Below are 19773 nucleotides of genomic sequence, written 5' to 3'. Positions count from 1 at the left end.
TTCTCGATTTCATGCATGCGATTACACGACCCTCGGGCTCGGGGGCACACACTCACCCTCGGTGCGTTGGCCGAGCAGGTGAATTTTGTCGATGGGCCAATCCCGGTTGTAAACGCGCCAAAACGGAGCAAGTGCCACAGCTGACCGGGCCAAAATCTCGAAAATACAATCCCAATACTTGTGGGAATGCTTGAAGTAAACTTTCTCACGATGCGCCGCCAACGGCACACCGGCTGGCAAGCGCCTGGCACTGGCAACTGGTACGGGTGGCAGTGGTTGCGGTGGTTGCAAGCGAGCAAGCGCGACCCATTCCCGTCCGTAAGTGTAACGCAATGTCGCGTCAAAGAGGAAATGAGGTCTGGGTCTCGATCTGGCCCTGCTGCCTGTGACACACACACACGCGAAGACAGCGCGCCAAAAGGAAGAGAGCAAAAACACAGCCACGAAACAAACAGAAAAACCAACAATGCCGCCGCCATCGTTGAGATTGCCGCCCGGGGCCCAAGTGAGGGTTGCTAAAGGGAACGGGCATGGCACGCATGGGGCACGGTTGCCAGAGAGTGTGCGAGGCACAGACAAAGCCAGGCCGAGGTCATGTCGCTGTCGCAGTCGTTCTTGAGTTAAATGTTGCACGCAGCCAGCTCGTGTGTGCGTGTGCGTGTGCGTGTGCGTGTGGTGCGAGTTGGTGCCGCTTCTGCTCGTCGTGCTGTTCGTGGTGGTGGTGGTTCCTCTGGTTCGGCCTTTGTCTCTGGCTCAGGCTCATGCTCTGTTCCTGTTGCGCAGGCGCACGGCAATGGCACGAGAGAAAAAGAGAGCGCCGCTCTGGCAGAGGCATAGCGTACGCGCTGTTGGCATCAGTCCAAGGCGTCTGCACTGAGCGAAAATAAATAACTAGTCGTAATTTTTAGAACACAGTTCAAATTCACCAAAACTATTTAGATAAATAAATAGAATTTTATATCATTTTTATTTGCTGGAAAAAAATTACTTTAATTTAATATATCCTCACGTTTTCTTGCTTGTAAGTTTTTATTGTTTTTATTATAGTTTAATATTTACATACAATTCTTATCGTTTTTAACAAATTTAATTTTTCTATACAGCCCTACAGTGAAAGCTCTCCTAACATACAGTTCTATTATATACTCTCAAGCCTTTATGAATCAGGCCATATCCATTCCTACTCTATTAAACGAACGTGAGCGGACAAAAATTACCCGACGGACAAAAAAAACCACCCAATCCAATAAACTGTTTACCAACATATAATTTCACTACATGTGTCAACAATTTCTTTCAGTGTAGATACATGGCTTCCGCTCACTTGCCACAAGTGTCTATGCTCTTTGATCAAAAGGGTATATACATAGGGAATTTTTGAAAATCTGCACTTTAGCCTTATCAACAAATTCAGCCATAGTATAGATATTTATATATGTATAAATATAATAAAATAGATAATGAAGATATGGCATTATATGAAATGTACATGAATATTTGTTTATTTGACTATATTTATTAGAAGATTCTTTATTAAAAATAACACTCTTCTATGTATAATTGACAGCATTATTCTATCAAATCTTTTTAAAATTTGCATTTAAAGTGTTTAGTTTAATGTACAGGGTATCTTATAGTTCTGAAAGCAAAATAGATTACTTTTAAATGTTGCACACGTGCAGCGTTGAGGGCATCTTGCCACAAGCAGAGCGTCGGAGCCACACACACTTACGCACAACGACACGATTGATGCTCGTCTTGGGCCATCATTCCCGATCGGATGCGCTTCGCTCTGATCGTTTTGAGCGTTGCGTGGTAGCAGTTAGGGGAGGATTTTGCAAGTGTACGCGCCGCTGACGCCGACGCTGCTGCAGCTACAAAAAGGATCAGTTTACCTTGCGGCAAGATCATTTCTCAAGCGACTACCGTGCGGTGAACAGCAGCAAGTGTCCGTTCCGCAGCAGCGTTCAACATTCGCCAGGCCAAATTTAACAAGCTACTTGCAACATCAAAACAAACACACGCACACACACACAATCAATCAAAGTAGTAATATGGCCGTGGAGGGTCAAAGATTTATGACCAAGACGCAGCACTATCGCAAGGTCACCAAACCGCTGCTGGAGCGAAAGCGACGTGCACGCATGAATCTCTACTTGGATGAGCTGAAAGATCTCATTGTGGATACAATGGACGCGCAGGGAGAGCAGGTCAACAAGCTGGAGAAGGCTGATATACTGGAGCTGACAGTGAACTATCTGAAGACGCAACAGCAGCAACGTCTGGCCTGCGGCAGTGCCGGCACATCTCCAGCCATGTCCACACCCACTACTCCACCTGCGGATCAGTTGAACTTTGACAAATTTCGCGCGGGTTACACACAGGCCGCCTATGAGGTCTCCCACATATTCTCCACGGTGCCCGGTGTAGATCTTAAGTTTGGCACGCATCTGATGAAGCAGCTTGGACATCAGCTAAAGGATATGAAGCAACAACTGAGCAGCCCGGTGCCCAGTGAAGATGCCTCAGAACCTGTCAATCTGGCCAATGGCAAGCAACAGCGCTCCACATCACCTCAAGAAAATCTAGACAAGGGCGAGGATGTTTGGCGACCTTGGTGAACAATCCTCAAAGCCGGTCCCTTAGCTTTATTACACTTGCACATTGAGAGCTTTATTAATCTGGTTCTAGTTTATAAGTTTTGATCGAGTTTTCCAAGGTTTATTGTAAACATTTGCCCCCGTTTATTAGATTATTATTTGACAAGCTTATATACCTATATGATGTGATGTTCCTGTGATAGTTTTTAAGTGCGTTTTTTTGTATCTGATCTCCAGTAGCAAATAATACTTAAATATTTAAACATAATTTATATCGATTTGAATACACACCGAGCTTCCCATTGAGCTTCCACTTAGATTAAACTGTAAAATGATAACTCATAGATATTTTGAAACAAATCATTTTATTGATCTTTAATTTATATGCTTTTAATAAATATATATTGTATATGCCAAAAAACAAGTTTATATATTATGAAATTATTTTGATTTTCACTAATTATTGGAAAAAAAAATATAAGTACAAAAATGTACTACCGGTTGAAGAAATATGCATAATTCAAGTTTTGTAAAAATGTTTGATATACAGTTTTTTTTCATATTTTTTAAAAATCAGAACAAAATTTTTCCCTATATTCATTAGATACTTACAATTTCCATAAAACCTATTATTATTTTATGTAAATTAAAGCTTCAATTCAGTAAAATATACATAAATTTGTGTATACCATATTAAAAAGAAGTATTATTAAAATAAAATGACGGCCTAAATCAAGAAGTTCAATGCGAAAAAAATTGTACAAGTTTTCTCTACTAAATCCCGTCATACGAAGATCGGGGCTTATACAGGTTGAGAATTACATCACGTGACTTGGAAATCACCCCAACCGACTTCTAAAGAAACGTAAAATTGGGGAAACCTGAATGCGGAATCATTCAATCGATTTATCAGATCGGTTTATAATATAAGTATTTATTCATATAAGTTCGATCGAAGTTGATCCTTTAATGACAGTAAAAAAAAAAAAATTTAGGACTTTTTTCAGTTAAATAAATAAAAATGTACAAGAACTGCGTTTAACACAAATCTTAAAAATAATAATGAGTATGGTCTTAGAGTTATTTTTCATGATCTATTTGGAACATACATAGATATTTTCGCAGTTAAAAAATAATTAAGAACAATCAATAACAAATTAGGGATAAAATCGACTTATATCTAACATAATATTTTCACAAATAAATTGTTAATACTCCCCTAATTGATTTGATGAATAAATTTGATGTTGTTATTTTTTGGGTGATTTTATAATTGTGGGATTAATAGGCTAATGCTGTTCATTTTAATATTTTATTAAATAAAAAAAAGTATTAATAATATAATAATATGATTATTATTGAAATTCTTCATTACTTTTTTCAACAAGTGACTTTATTGTAGTTGTGAAATTGTTCTTAAATTAATGGCCCAAGTCTCAATTGAAATGGTGCTTCATCGAACCATTTAATCAACTCACGGCGCGGAATAGCTTTGAATAAGTCACATGCATTTGCAATCATTCACCCAACACCACCCCACATATCGATCCCTCGCCATACACATGCGCATGTAAATGTTCACCCAATATCCACAGCTCACACCCAATATCCACAGCCCAATTACAAGAGCCTGGAACGCGCACGACTTACAGTCAAAAGTCGAAAGTGTGTCCACCGTGCGCCACACGCGAGTAACGAGCAGCAAGAGTCGAGCAACAAGCATCGAACAGCATCGCTTGGCCCCTGCCCGACCTCGACTCTTACTTACAAAAGGTGCCCATGGGCCAGGATCGGGGCAGAGCCAGAGCTAGAGCAAAAGCAAAAGCAACGGGAACACACATTAAGCACACTCGTCGCACACGAGCAAGGTTCCCACAGGATCATAACTGGCACACAGCCGGCCAACAAGTGCAGGACGAGCCGAAATGGAATACCAATGCACAAACAGGAAGTGCTGCTCTTTGCTGCTCCGCCTAAGCGAAACGCCCCAGCAGAATGCTGCTGCTCCTGGCATTGAGGCCGTGTCGTTCCCACGCCAACGGGCCAGCGTCTGTTGGCACAAATGAGATGGCAAGAAGCGTGCAGTTCATTATCCTTTCGCTCGCCCATGTTCTTAGGCAAATCATAACACAAATCTAGAATTGGCAGCTGCGCCACAAACTCACAAACGCACAAACTGCAAAAATTCCCATGGCCTGGCCAGGCGGAGCATGGTTCGAGCTGCGCTTCGTTGCCCATTGAGCAGGTGAGCCTCAGAATATTGGTGTGAGAAACCAAGGAGGAAAGTGTTTCCCACGATACTGCCAAGCACACACATAAGCAAACACACACACACACACACACACACGCACGCACAAAGGCAACGATCCTGCAAAGGCAGTGATCCTGCTCCCTGGTGCCCGCTGATGATAAGGGTGCCACCAGAGGGCAACAATAAGAAATCGAGCGAACAATAAGAAACAGCGGAAGGGTCGACGACGTCGTCGTCGCAACCGTGAGCAACCCTCATGCCAGCACACGCTGCCCGAAATGCCAGCACAGCCGAACCAAAAGCAGAGACCGATCCAAGCGCACGAGGTATTATGGGGGTTGTTTTCGCCACTTGGCTATAAAAGGCAGCGGTCTGGCGAGGCAAGAACACACAACGTCTTGCACAGTCAGAGCAGCAACAGCTCAGCAAAGCAACAAAAATACCAAATACTAAATACCCTACAAAATGTCTTCAATGCAAATATCGGAAATGTCCAAGACGTACCAATACCGCAAGGTGATGAAGCCCCTGCTGGAGCGCAAGCGGCGCGCACGCATCAACAAGTGTCTGGATGAGCTAAAAGATCTGATGGTCGCCACGCTGGAATCGGAGGGCGAGCATGTCACACGCCTGGAGAAGGCCGACATACTCGAGCTGACCGTCACCCATCTGCAGAAGATGAAGCAACAGCGCCAGCACAAACGCGCCAATGGTGGCGCCGACACACTTACGCCTGCCGAGGGCTTCCGCTCCGGCTATATACACGCCGTCAATGAGGTGTCCCGCTCGCTGTCCCAGCTGCCCGGCATGAATGTCAGCCTGGGCACACAGTTAATGACACATCTGGGCCAGCGGCTGAATCAACTGCAGCCCGCCGTAAAAGAGGAGCTGCCAGTGACAGCGCCGCTCTCCGTGCACATTGCCAGCCGGGATGCCTACTCTGTGCCCATTTCGCCCATCTCCAGCTATGCCGGCAGCCCCAACTCAAGTGTGGCCAGCGAACATCTGGGCAGCGCCTCGCTCCTGACCACTTGCTCCAGCAATCTCAGCATTGATGTCACAAAAATGGACGAGGTGGCAGACAGCGAGGATGAGGAGAATGTCTGGCGGCCTTGGTAGAACCAGCGAGAGCGACAGACAGAGAGAGAGAGAGAGAAAAAGAGAGAGAGAGACTATGAGAATGAGAGTTTAGAATAGCAAATGTCTTCCAAGTCAAAGGGTTAACCAAGCCCCATTGACGCCCACTTAGCATTAAGTTTACAACAACAACAAAAAAAAAAGCTTTAACCGCGGCGCAGTTCATGTGATAACTAAGTTTAATAATAAATTATATAGCTAAAATCGAAATACCCATATATCATCTTTTATTGACTCATCGCTCGTATTCACCCCTGAAATAACTGATCAGTTATATGACTGAAATTAATGGGAATAGCAGCTTATCAATAAGCAACATTTGACTATCCAATTGGTCAAACTGTTTCCCGGAATATGTACATATAAGTATAAACATGTTTATATTATCATATATGAGTTGTAGCGGAAATGCCCTGATCTGACATAGCCTAAACTGCTGCTACAATTTTTTCGAGCCCAACTGAGTCAATTCGTTGTAATTTTCTGATTCTTCTTATTGTTACAAATGCCGACCAAAAATCGCATAACAATAGAAAGCGAAAACAATGCCAAGGCCGAGAAAAAAACCAAAAAGAAAACTAAAAAAAAAATAAATTAAAAAGAAAATAGTAGAAAAATAAAATCAATGTCCGTTACGAGTCTGCCGACGCGTCCACGGTCCAGGGTCCAGGAGCACCCCTTGAACACGTGTGCACACAATAAGACCGGGCAACATAAAAAATTAGAGACTTATCTCTTGGCGTGCCTAATCGAGTTACGACAATGTCGCTCAGCCTTAGGCCCAAAACGAAATCTTCTTGAAAAGAAAAACGGCCCAAACAATAGTAGAAAAGGATCGAGTCATCGTTGTACAACCCTCCGGCCAACCTCCAATCATTAAGCATCCTTTTTGGGCACTCGTCTAGAAAATCGTGTGCACAATGGTCAAGGCAAGACACATAATTGCTCGGGCTGTCTGTCTGACATTCAGGTAAAGGTAAAATGATTGCTCTACCCTAGGGCAATCTACAGCTTGGACCCTGACAGGATATCACTTTTGGCTGGCCCGCATCATTTGGTTATCTGCTGCCGCTGTCGCTGTCGCTGCTGTTGCTGTCGCTGCTGTTGTTGTTGTTGTTTTTGCTGCTCCAACAAGACCAGTAGCCACGACGCCTGAGCTGTTAACAATCAATGAAGTTAAAGACAGCCACATAAAATAGCCCAGTCAACATGAAAATTATGAGGGCACCTCTGGGGATGCAAAATTGTGGCCTTGATCAGCATTAACAATCTTAGGACTGAAGATTTCTGAGCAGTAAATTTACCTTCAAGTGGGATTTAAATAATGCGGGTTAACCAAAGAACAATTTTTAGCCAATTTATAATTAATTTATTTATAAAGTTTAGGTATAAAAGGCTTTTTACTAAACATTTAATTCAGCAATAAATAATAATAATATAAATTAAGATTTTAAGTTAAGGTATTTCAGTTTATACATACAAATATATCACATTTCACATAATAAAAAATCACTATAATTAATCTGAACAAATTTATTGTTGGCTTAAATTAAAAAATATTTAATTATATTTTATTTTGTCTCAACTGTCTACAATTAAGTCTAACTGTACAGATCAGATATCAAAGTGGGCTCTCTTTTATTTGAACTCTATAAATCAGATTCTGTAATATTTACAATTTACATAAGTTATGCCTTACTGACACCTATAAAGCTAATACAACTTCAAAAACAGCCCAAAAACCTTTTGTATAACTCAATTGAATCCTCAGTCGAGTAGCTCATACAAATTTGCATATGATCAATATGGACAAAAAAAAAATCGCAACTCAATGTTGATCCTCGGCCATCCCTAGGCAGCATAATTGTGGCATGGCAACAACAACAATGACAACGACAGCAACAACAATGACAGCAACAACAACATCAACAACAACAACGACAACAAGATGCACAACCAGAGACGACAATGGACAATAAGCAGAATATAGCATAAGGCGAAGGCAAAAGGAAATGCACGCAGCAGCTTCAAAAGATACTTAATCTTAAAGGTAAACCCGATGAATGATGAACGAATGTGTTGCAACGTAACCGAAACCGTATCCCAATCCAAAAACTCCGAAACGTTCAAAGATCGGCAAAGAGCTCGACGCTCGACGCTCGCCGCTCGCCGCTCGAACGCAAGCCCGAGTCATTAAAAATCTACAATACACAAACTGCATACGAATCACTTGAAGGGCCACAGCACACGCACACACAAATAGACGGGCGGAGGGACTGGTCGGGCACAGGGTGAGGAAGGGAGCGCAGTACAAAAAATATCAGAAGCGAAGATCGTGAGAAAATGGTTTGGAACGTGGTTCTCACACGATCGACACACCTGCCCTTTTTTATGTGTAAGTGTGTGCAGGGTGTGTGTGTGTGTGTGGTTGTGTGTCTCTCCCTGTTGTACGTATTTTTGAATTCAAGATACAAGACCACTTACGGGCAAGATCACGACCGAGGAGCGAGGAGGCGACTAGCTGCTGCTGCTGCTGCGACTTGAAAGAGAAAAGCAGCGTGCAGCGGTAAGTGTGCGGCAAAGTTGACGTCGTCGCATTGGCCAACATTGTAATGACTGTGGACACACGATCGTTAAGACCACAGCGTAGCCGAATACAAAAGGGGTAGGGGGGGGCAGGCAGCAAGGCGGCCTGTGGCGCGGCGCATGCGCGATGAAGCCGCAGCTCGCAACTCGCGACTCGCAGCGTTTTGTCGAACGAACTCAATTTACTTTGTTTATGGCCAGAGACAGAGCCAGAGTCAGAGCGAGACAAAGTTCGAGTGTGCGATAGAGACAGTTAGCCAGTGTGAGGCACAGGCCGAGCCACACTTATATGGTGTGCTATTGACTCTGTAATATCTTTAATATGGGATGTTGTTACACTGCATTGGCACACGCGCACGTTGCCACTGGACGAGCCCTGCCCAGAGCCAGTGTTAGCGAGCGTGCGTGTATGTGTGTGTGTGTGATTGTGTGCCAGAGATGCTGGCACGAGTTGTTGCATGGCAGCCCCACGCCAACCCCCCTCCCCCACCCAAACAGCCGCTGCTCATCTCAACGATGCCTGGCCCCTTGGTCAGCCCATTGCCAGCGCCCGCTCCATCGGCTGGGTTGGCCGGTTTTTATATTTGATTTTTTTTGATTTTATTTTTATTTTATTTTTTATTAAGTGGTGGTCTTGCGCTTACTTTAATATGGCTGCATTAAATTTTGCGGCGTGTGTGTATTATGACTGCAGTAGGTGGCACTGCCTGGCCCCGGGGCAGCATCGGCAGCAACAGCATCAACTGCAGTTGCTTGAGTGAATGTGAATGTGAATGGATTGGAATGGAATTAGTGTGGGGCCAACACTCAGAGGTCACGTGATGTGCGCACCGTACTGTACTTCTTCATTTATACATATATACATATATTTTTTTTTTTTGCTACTTTAAAGCGCTTACGAACCGTTAGCCGTCAAGCCGTTCCAATCGAACCGTTAGTTATTGGCCTTCATAAAATAATATCATTCTCATCATTGCCAGCTTCATATTTCGAAGTAAATGAGTAGATAGTTTTTCCAGTTATTTGAAATACAAAAGCAAACGTGTCAGAAATATTATATGTAGTACCCTAGATGAAAATAGATATTAATGATGGCTTATAAATACTTTAAGCAAACTTAAAATATTCTTTTGGCAATTAATTACTTGTAAAATATATGAATCTTATTAGGGTTTCCAATGAAAAGTCATAATATGTATTTAATAATATAAATAAATATGCGTTTTTATTAAAATTATTTGTCTGAGCTTATATCAGAAGCTTCTTGAAAATTTTAAGAAAAAAATATATAATACCAACAAATTTAGTTTAATACGTATTTTTTTTTTAACAAAAATTATATTTGCATAAAAATGACGGCTACCTATTCACTACACATTCATAAAGGATTTTATTTGAAAAAGTACGTTAAAAATTATATACTTGACTCAAACTGAGATTCTCTAGTAAATTGGGCTGCTTATATGTTTATGAAATACAACATTGCAAACCATATTTAATTTTACTTGTTTTTGATTGGATTTTTCTTTTTGGTAATTTTGTAGCTTCCAATACTTAAGAAGATATCTTCACTTATGTCATTAAAATATCATCATAAGCCTGCTAATTTCTGACAGCACTTTTCGAAATGATCAGCTAAGGCAAGTTCTTTAATGGTCCTCTTGCAATTTTCGTATTCTTCAAACTTGTAGCTGATTCGCAAAGAAAAAAAAAAAAAAACGCTAAAATATAAAAGATATGTATGTATGTGTGCGTGTACAATAATGATATAAAAGAGCTGTGCAGGTCGCCGTGCCAATGTTACGTGACTAATCACATTTGGCAAAGATTAGCAGCAATCAGCATCAGCGGAGAGTAGCAGTCATCATCATAGTTGTCCACACCAGACACAAAAGCGTTCAATTTGAAGTTCCGTAACCAAACCGCACACACACTCACACACACATCCACAGAGAGAGAAGCACACACATAGATATTGCTCATATACCGATACCAATACCGATATATAACGAAGTTTTAAGTGCCCGGTCCGGTCGCGGTCGCGGACCTTAATTTGCGATGTCTGTCTGGAGGTCTGTCCGCCCGTCCAGCCGGCGGCCCCGGCGCATGTGCCAAACGGTCAAGCGCAGTTAAAGCTGTCAAAGCTACGACAACAACAACAACAACTACAATGCGAACCATTGACAGGCGAGTCGAGCGGTTCTCACACTCGAAAACTTGTAATAAATTGAGTTTCCTAGAATTTAGTTGCTGGGTTTATACACACATACATCTTTCTACTATATACATATATATACGTTGTTTTTTTTTTGCTGCTCTACGCTGTTTTTATTATTTAATTGCCGCAGCAGCGCCGGCGCAAAAGGCCCCGCGGTCATAGCCGGCGGCGAAGCTGAATGAAGTCGGAATTGGAGAACTGAGTATGAACCGTCATTAAATGAGGCCAACTGGAGAGGCCGAGTGTGGGAAAATATTTAGCGACTTCCGGCTGCGGTTTTGATTTGGATTTCTATGGAGCTCATTATAGTATGCCCGTCGCCTCCGGAAGGGCTTCATTGATGATTGCGCTTATCGCTGCTGGACAGAATGACGCAGGCAGTCAGGCGCCTCGTGAAATTGAATCATTTTGCTGAAACTCGAGATGACCAAATTAAATGAAATTTAGGGTTTCTTTTTTTCAAACATATATGAATATATTTTATTTATTCTGATTTGAATTGCACTGGGTGCACATGAAAATGTAGCGACACTCTTTAGCCATGCTGTCGGCTCTAGCTGAGTGGCTCAAAGATCTTTGCAGTGAAGCTGTCGGCGCACGGTTTCCAATCCAGCGCGCCTGTGCGAACAGCTGTCCAATTGAGTGCAAGTGAGTAAGTTGTCAACGCCTTGTGCTTCAAGGCTGCCGCCTGCAATCCGTTCACCAGGGACGCCACATGGGTCCAGAGCTGTTGGAGCTGGTGCTGGCCTCACTGGGCGCTGGGCTGCAGCTGCCGCTGGCACTGTCGCATTCCGAGGGCGGCGGTGTAACGAGATCGGGAGATGGACTGCTACTGCTGCTGCTGCTACTATTGCTGCTCAGCTCATCATTTGCCTGGAGCGGCACGGTGACGCCAATGGGCAGCGTGGGCACCACCACTTGCAAGTAGTTGAGTCGATGGCCCAGATGACTCATTAGCTGCGTGCCCAGATCAACGCTGACGCCGGGCACCGCAGCCAGAGTTTTGGACACCTCATTAGCAGCATGCACATAGCCGGCCCGAAAGCTCTCCGCAATGCTCAGCTTGGAATCGCCGGCAACGCTGGCATTCGAGCTGCTGCCAAGACGCAGCTGCTTTTGGGCGCGCAACTTCTTCATGTGCTCCACGGTCAGCTCGAGTATGTCGGCCTTCTCCAGGCGCGTAATATGCTCACCCTCCTGGGTCAGACACTCCACCATGATGTCTTTCAGCTCATCCAGGCACTTGTTGATGCGCGCACGACGTTTGCGCTCCAGCATTGGTTTCATAACCTTGCGGTATTGATAGGTCTTCGACATTTCCATTTCCAGCACCATATTGTCTATGGGAAACACTCAACTATATCACGCGTAATCCACAGTTGGTCTTGAGTATGTTTTTCTGAATCTCTTGCGCTTCGTGCGTTGCTCTGTGTTGCACACGCAGCAAAGTCGTAGCTTTGAATGATTCAGCTCGCTGTTGGCGTCGTGCTTTTTATAGGCTCGGACCGCATTTCGTTGCGGCACCGAGTGCGAGCGAGATGCGCATTTTGCCTCGTGCGCAACCCAACTTTAAAGTTCCTTTCTCCCTTGCGCCTGCTGCTGTCGCTGCTGGCTTCTGTTTACGTATGCGCTGTGTGCGCTCAGACAACATCGCTCGTTCTCGCTCTCTCACCCTCTCGTGTGTTTGTGTGTGAGGGCAATAAAATGACTTGAGCCGCGGCTGCGCCTCTATCTGGCTGCATGCATGTGTGTGTACGTGTGCGTGTGTGTGCGGTTGTGTGAGTTGTGATTGTTATACCGTGGGAAACTGTTTCGCAGCCGATTTCCACGACGACGACGACGGCTGGCTGCCTGGCCTGACTTCTTCTGATTGTGCATGCTTGGGGTCTTTGGCTGTCCGTCCCGCCGTCCGCCAGGCCTGGTCTGACGGCCCGCCTTAAGAGCTCTGACTGTGGCAGAGCGGCAGCCAAGCGAGCACATGCCTTCCATCCATAACAAGATGTTTGCATTTCAATTCATTTGTATGTGGCCGGGTATTTGGACTTGAGCTGAGAGCTCTCTGCTGGTGCTGGTGCTGTTGCTGGTGCTGGTTCGTCTTGGGTCTTGTCTTGGCTTCAGCTTGCCATGTGCCTTCGCCTTCGCCTTCACCCTTGCAGTAGCTTATGGCACGCTGATAATTGTGGAATCGTCATCGCGCAGCAGTTTTTTGTTGTTGCTTTGTTTTGTTTTTGTTTTTGTTGCATGTATTTTTTTTTAACGCTTTATGGATCATTGATTGGGATCGTGGGCTTCGTGGGCCAAGCATTACGCTTTTCGTTTACATGATTATTCTTGATTGCCCATTGCGACGACCACTGCACGGGCTTTGCGATCTGTTGGTATGTGTGTGTGTGTGTTTTTTGTTGTTTTGGATTTTTGGTTCGGGTACGGCTTATGGCTCGGACTACTTCTACCATTTGTAGACAATTACCGGCTTGACTGGGCAGGCGCAAGAGCAGTCTGTGCGACGTGTGCGCGAAAGTCAGTTTGTTGTTGTAGTTGTTGTTGTTGTTGTTAGCACACGCTATAAATGCTGTTGTTATGAGCAGCTGTATTCGGCTCGTGGGGTGTTTGAGGCTTTTGTCACGTCACGAGTGATTTGAACTTTTTAGCACATATTTATATTTAGCACGGCTTTAATCTGTGATTCATTCATTATTCACAATTATAGCGCAAATATACATATGTATGCATGTATCATATCTCCAATTCAGCTATTTATAGCAATCTTTGACACACACACAGCTCGAATTTCACAACACTTAATTAGAAGTGCCGAACCGACGAGATCACATTGAATATGACAACACAAGCGGCGCATCATCAGCGCCAGACAAAAAAAAATCAAAAAACAAACAACAGCAACAGCTACAGCAACGGCAACAGCAACAACAACAACAACAATAAACGGAGCACAAGACAAATTAAGTTGGCGTTTTGTACGCATTTCAAATGAGCTACAGTTAACAAATGTTAACAGCATCATCTTCATTTTGTCCGACTGCTGTTGTTATTATTGTTGTTGTTGTTTTTGTTGGTTCGTTAAGTGAGGCGCGCGTCGCTGTCAAAAAGCTGCCTGCTCCGGAAATGGCTAATTGGATTGAGAGTGAAAAGTGTGTGATTGTTAGTGTTGTAAAACATGAATTATATTCAAAGGAATAGGGGTCGCAATTGGTTTCGATTTCATGGGGGTTGCTTGCCTTGAGCTGCTATATAACAAGAATATTAGATCTGTCAGTCCCAAATTAATATTATGCGTGCGTTCATAATAGCATATATCATATAAAAAAATGTATATGAACTATCTAAACGAAATACATTTTTATTTTAAGCGGCACATTTAAAAATGAATCTGTATTTGGCTTGTACACCATAGATAAGCTTCAAAAATACCATAGATCCATGTATTCATTTATTTTTTTAACCATACGTCAAAGTCATAAGAAAAATAACATATTTTTTATTGTGATTAATCATGATAATACGTTTTTCGTCAAACAAATCGAGTTTCCTTATAAATATCAATGGGAATCTCCAAATTCATTAAATTGTATAGTGGTAATTTATTTTTAAGTGTATTTAAATATACATTAAATATGCAAAATTGCTTGAGGATCTCAAAAGGGCGAGAAACAACAGAAATTTATAAATTTTCTTTAAATCAATTAAATAATTATTATTTATATGCAATATATGTATGTATGTATATATGTATATATATAATATACTTGTGTTGTATTTTTGTGTACAAAAAATTATCCATTGAGAGCAAAATAGTTTGGTTTGATTTAAATCACAATCAGCTGAGTTATTCCAATCTTATTCGTTTTTTTTTTTTTGTCTCCTATAATAATAACAATTACAAAACAAAAAAACTTTACTTTTAGCTATATATATCATTTAACAGCCATAATTAGCATTAATCTCTGGAGGGACTTTAATTTTTATTGCTGCCCAGTCCAGGGGTCTAATTACATTTCGGATGACTCATACGCACTGTGTGCCCATGCAATTTTGCTATATGCCCAGCTAAAATGCGTAGCGCATTCCTTACAGTCGCCCAAAACCAACTTAACTACCCACACACACGCGTACACACGCACACATTCACACTCACTCATACATTAATTCTCGGCAAAGCACAACGAAGACCTCATTTCTCCCGCTTTGGTCGTTTTTTAAGCATTTTTATTTTTTTTTGTTTTTGTAAAACAATTTTTATTTTTTTATCGATGGCATACGCACGCGCGAATTTTAGTGCCCCCGCTGCGCCGGCGACCAACTTTGGGCCAACAACAACAGCAACAACAGCACGAGAGCGTGCACAGGCACAGGCACAGGCCCAAGCCCAGAGACCAAGCCGGGCAGCAACAGCAACAACAACTATAGCGTGTTGTTGAATTAATTTATATCCAACAGTGCGCTTTCAACTTTATTGCGCCGCGAAAAGCAGCCACAGCCAGAGCCAGAGCCCCAGTCAGAGCAGAGCCAGCAGCGTCAGCAATGTGTTCAGCGCCCCCCTGGAGACCGCCCCGACACCGTCAGCTCCATAACGCCGCCAGCAACCCACACAGAGACAGAGACGGCAACCCATCCATACCGACAAAAGGCACACTGCGGAGCAGTGGGGCAGACACTGGCGCACACAGATACTCGACAAGGCACACACACATGCGCAGTGCCAGACCGTGGGAAACAAACTCGTGCCAGTCGTTTCATTGCTGTCAAATAATATCTTGATGGGGATCAACTTGAAAAGATTGGTTGGGGCTGGCTCGTTGCCGCTGCTGTTGCCCCATGTTGTTGTTGTTGTTGTTGTTGTTGCTGTTGTTTGGCGAGTCGTTGCTGGCCGCTGTTTAGGATGCGGTCGACGCTTTTGTTTTTTGTAGGTCTCTTTTTAGTCTTTTTAATACTTTACACATTTGTTCGTCGTACCTCAACCGCTGAGTGTGTGTGTGCGTGTGTGCGCGCGTGTGTGTGTGGCTATAGCCATGGTCGCAACTCGGCTTGGAAACCAGTTTGCCATCCGCCAAAGCGAGGCTGCGTCTGCGTCTGTGGCTGCTGTGGATGCCAGCACATACTCGCTAAGATCACATAAGATCCCGGCACGCCCCACACACTGCCCGCCCCACCGCCTGACCTGGCGAACAGCCACAACTTTCGGTCAGCTCAGTTCGTGAATGGTGGCTGTGGCTCGCTTTTATGATGCACTGTTTGCGCTGTGTGTATACACACATGCGAGCACTTGGCACGTTGCCCATTATCTTGAGAACGCCGCTGGCTTGAGTTACTCAAGTGCACATATCATATTACCAGAGGGCCTGAGACCAGACCAACACAATATAAAAGGGCTTACAGCCAACTGCACCCCCAAGGGCTGAAGTATAAGCTGTCAATGGTCTCCCCCCAGCAGCAAATGACACATGCAGACGCTTCGGTCTCAACTCTTCTCTCTGATAAACATTGTCAGCATGTCTTGATGTGAGGGCTGCCCAGGCATTTCACACAGTGCATCCATTAGCTGCAACGATAACATAAACAGACGCCAAGGCAACACCCCCCCTGGCTGGTATCTAATGTCATTAAATATAAGAAAGAAAAAGTATCTTCAAGATACGCGCCTATTGGAACATTAATCCCAAGCAAATGCCAGCGCGCTTCACACACACTTTTGAGTCGCACTCAACTTATTGATAGTCCGGGAGTCCCTCTGGCCCCTCTACATTAAGTACGTTTCACTCACACGCAAAGAAAAAGAAATATTAATTAAAATATCTATAAGATTTCACAAGGGAGCGTGAGCGTCAAATAAGGGCGCATTTATATTGAAATCGAAGACAAGTGGCAGCCACATTTATTGCTGCAGGGCTCAGGTTCGGGGTGCGAGTTCGAGTTCGAGTTCCACCACAAAAAATCCGTGTGGGAAAGTTGGAAATCAAAAACGGCATAACAAGTGATTTGAAATGCCCATACAAATATAAATAGCAGGACCGATGCAGGACGAATGTTGTGGCAATGCGTGGGAATGCAGGATTTATTTTTTTCCCAATTTTGGTTCTGGTATCCCCTGGGTACAGCCTTTATGTTGATTGCCCATTAGGACAACAATTTGCACTCCTTTTAACCGTATGATCCCATGCACAAATATTGGGCACCGCTTTCGAGTCCTGTCTTCCATCGAGTCGTGAGAAATTTTTCGAAGGAACACCTGCCTGTTGTTGTTCAGTTCGGTGCCAGAGCCACTTGAATACATTTCCTTAACATTTTAGGGTACCGAAAAATTGTTTCCCACACTTCGTATAGCCGAACAGTTGCACTTTTTTTCTTCTCTTTTTTTTCCTTAGAGCTGTATGGACCGGGGGTACATTTACGTTTCCTTAGCGGTTCACTCGCTCCACTCTCGATTCCCGACTCCCGACTGCCGACTTCCTACACACAGGGAAACAGGCTCGTCTCTGGCTACCTGCTGCCCTTACCAGAGCCTCGCAGCGGCTTCAAATTTCAGGTTCTCGCTCGCTCACCAGCTAACCAACTAAGTCTTATCTCTCTTGCCACGGCCGTTTTTCAATGAGGGTGAGGTGCGTACCACGTACGCGTGTCTGTCGGAGGGTCTTTCTGCGTTTCCTTAACTGTGTCTCTCTCCCTTTGTGTGTTAGTGTGATTGTGTGTGTGTGTGCGGCCACAGGAAATGCATTTTGTTTGGCTGCGCTGCCGCTGTGCGGAGCGGAGCGTTCAGACAGCTATAAAAGCGGTTGCCTTTCGGTTGGGAAATCATTCTGACATCGTCAGCGTTTCAAGCAACACCCAGCACAGCACACACACACGCTTTTCCATTTCAAATTCAAAAATGTGCCAACAAGTCGTCATCAGCAACAACGACAACAACAACAACAACAAAATGAAGAACAGCTACAGCATTAAGCAAGTCTTGAAGACGTTCTTCAAGAAGCAGCAGAAGCAACAACAACAGAAACATCACCGCCAGAACTCATTGGAGTCGCTCGAATCGGTGGACAATCTGCGCAATGCCGAGGTCGAGGAGGTCTACTATGCCGAAATCGACGAGAATGCCGCCAACGAGAAACTGGCCCAATTGGTGCAAGAGCAAGAGCTTGACACCGAGGAGGACATCTATGTGCCCGTACGCTTTGCACGCACCGAGGCCGGCACCTTCTTCTGGACCACCAATCTGCAGCCGGTTGCCAGCGTCGATGCTGATCTGCTGCAGCCCGCCTACTGCTACTCCAGCCAACAGCATCCGTTCATGCAGTACCAGGATCGTTGGGCGCAGGCTTAAATCCAATACTCAAGCCCGATCCTCAAACATCAACAAGCTTTAAATGCATACAACATTGTGATAGCAGTAGCAGCAGCAGCAGCAGCCGTACTTAATCTTAACTCAAACTCAACTCAGCGATGCCAGCGCTTCCATTAGTTCTTAAGACATTGTGATAGAAAATGAGAGCTTTAAAAAGAAAAACAACAACAAAAAGATATTTTACAAAATACAAAAAAATATATGAAAAACTCAAATTACATTGGCTTCTAATTGGTTTTGATTTTGGGTTTCAGTTTTATGATCAAAGCAGATCTTAAAAACATTTATGCACAGCCTTTATGCATCTTAGGCATTGTTATGACGTCTGGCATTCCATTCAATTGAGTAGCTGCTACAACATGTTTACGATATGAGATTCTGTTTATGTTCTGCTCATAAAATCTGTTCCACTCGTCTACGTGACAGATAAGATACATATTTTTGGATGCGATGCGCTGTTTCTAGACATATTTTGTGGAAAGTTTCGGTTTTCTTCGACATGTGACGTCAATGAAGTTATTCGGCATGTTGATATAGAGTCATGTATCTGAAATTATTGCTGTTACTAAAACAAAGACAATTGATTTTCGTGTGCTGAGTGGGAATTCTAATTTTGGAACTCGTTGATAAATTACAGCCGAAGATCCTTCTGGAATGTATATGAAATTGATTTAAATTTATGAAATGAGACTAGAGAGGATGGCTCTAAATAACATGTAAAAATTGTTTAATGTGTATAAATTATATAAAAAAAAAATTAAAGTGTAGAGAATGCAAATGAAAATCATAAATACGATAGAATGAAAAAAATGGGAGCTCATATCAAAATATAGTGTATCAAACATATTGTAATAAAATAGGTTAACAGGCTTTTAGTTCAAATAGGACCATAAAACATACAATTTAAACGATTAAAAAGGTCTTTTTTTGGTTTTTTCAAAGAATATTTTATTGAAATAAGCAAATTGAATTATTAATTCTGCATGAAAATTCGTATTCCCTTGCTGTTCCTGAAATTTCGTGCCTGGAAAAAACTAAAAATTATTTTGAATATACCAGATTAAAAAAATTGAATATAATAAGTATCATTTGCTTTTGAAATATGAAATTTATTATCCATATAAATAGAAAACTTGAAATTATTATTGATAAATCATCAGATTTGAAAACACAAATGAATATTTGTCTCATCCTTATCCACACGAGTTCATCGAATTTAAATTCCTCGCACTCTCTCATAAGTCGACCTTGTCTTGAGCTGCCCTCTGTAGCACGCATTCCTTGCCTTTGGTTAGGTTGGCAGCCTGCCAATATGAGATATTGCCACTCCATCAGCATTGCTATCATATTATTGCAATTGTCACTTGCCTTGGCTAAGGCCACCGCCACCTGTGTGCCCTAATATGGAGATGGTGTGCATAACTTCACGGCAATTTCTTGGACGGGCTTGTCGCCGCGTGTCGTACAACTTATTTATGTGCTTTTCTAGAAAGAAGAAAGAACCAACAGTCGGCAGGAGAAGGCGTTGGTGAGCAGGGAGTAAAGGAAAAAACCCATATCAAAAGCCACAATTAAAATGCAACATGTAGACGTCAACACCTTCCAGTCACGGGTCAGTCACTGT

The 19773-nt window shown here is 43.2% G+C and overlaps 4 protein-coding genes across 4 annotated transcripts; 3 read left to right on the top strand and 1 right to left on the bottom strand.

The window, feature by feature from the left end:
- Window positions 1-2054: 2054 nt before the first annotated feature.
- Window positions 2055-2621, top strand: E(spl)mdelta-HLH (Enhancer of split mdelta, helix-loop-helix). Its single transcript, XM_064698481.1, has one exon. It carries the CDS (start codon window positions 2055-2057, stop codon window positions 2619-2621), a length of 567 nt encoding a protein of 188 aa, XP_064554551.1.
- Window positions 2622-5316: 2695 nt separating this feature from the next.
- On the top strand, window positions 5317-5993 carry E(spl)mgamma-HLH (Enhancer of split mgamma, helix-loop-helix). The gene has a single exon (XM_064698448.1). It carries the CDS (start codon window positions 5317-5319, stop codon window positions 5968-5970), a length of 654 nt encoding a protein of 217 aa, XP_064554518.1. The 3' UTR covers window positions 5971-5993.
- A 5267-nt stretch (window positions 5994-11260) lies between these two features.
- On the bottom strand, window positions 11261-12130 carry E(spl)mbeta-HLH (Enhancer of split mbeta, helix-loop-helix). Its single transcript, XM_064698473.1, has one exon. The coding sequence runs from the start codon at window positions 12125-12127 to the stop codon at window positions 11492-11494; it is 636 nt and encodes a 211-aa protein (XP_064554543.1). The 5' UTR covers window positions 12128-12130; the 3' UTR covers window positions 11261-11491.
- Window positions 12131-17547: 5417 nt separating this feature from the next.
- E(spl)malpha-BFM (Enhancer of split malpha, Bearded family member) lies at window positions 17548-18338 on the top strand. The gene has a single exon (XM_064698453.1). It carries the CDS (start codon window positions 17679-17681, stop codon window positions 18126-18128), a length of 450 nt encoding a protein of 149 aa, XP_064554523.1. The 5' UTR covers window positions 17548-17678; the 3' UTR covers window positions 18129-18338.
- Window positions 18339-19773: the final 1435 nt, after the last annotated feature.

This window comes from Drosophila montana, unplaced genomic scaffold (assembly GCF_035044405.1).
Source record: "Drosophila montana isolate Dmon_TW-CO22-7 unplaced genomic scaffold, ASM3504440v1 contig_778_1, whole genome shotgun sequence".
NCBI lineage: Eukaryota > Metazoa > Arthropoda > Insecta > Diptera > Drosophilidae > Drosophila > Drosophila montana.
This window is presented reverse-complemented; position numbering and strand designations above follow the sequence as displayed.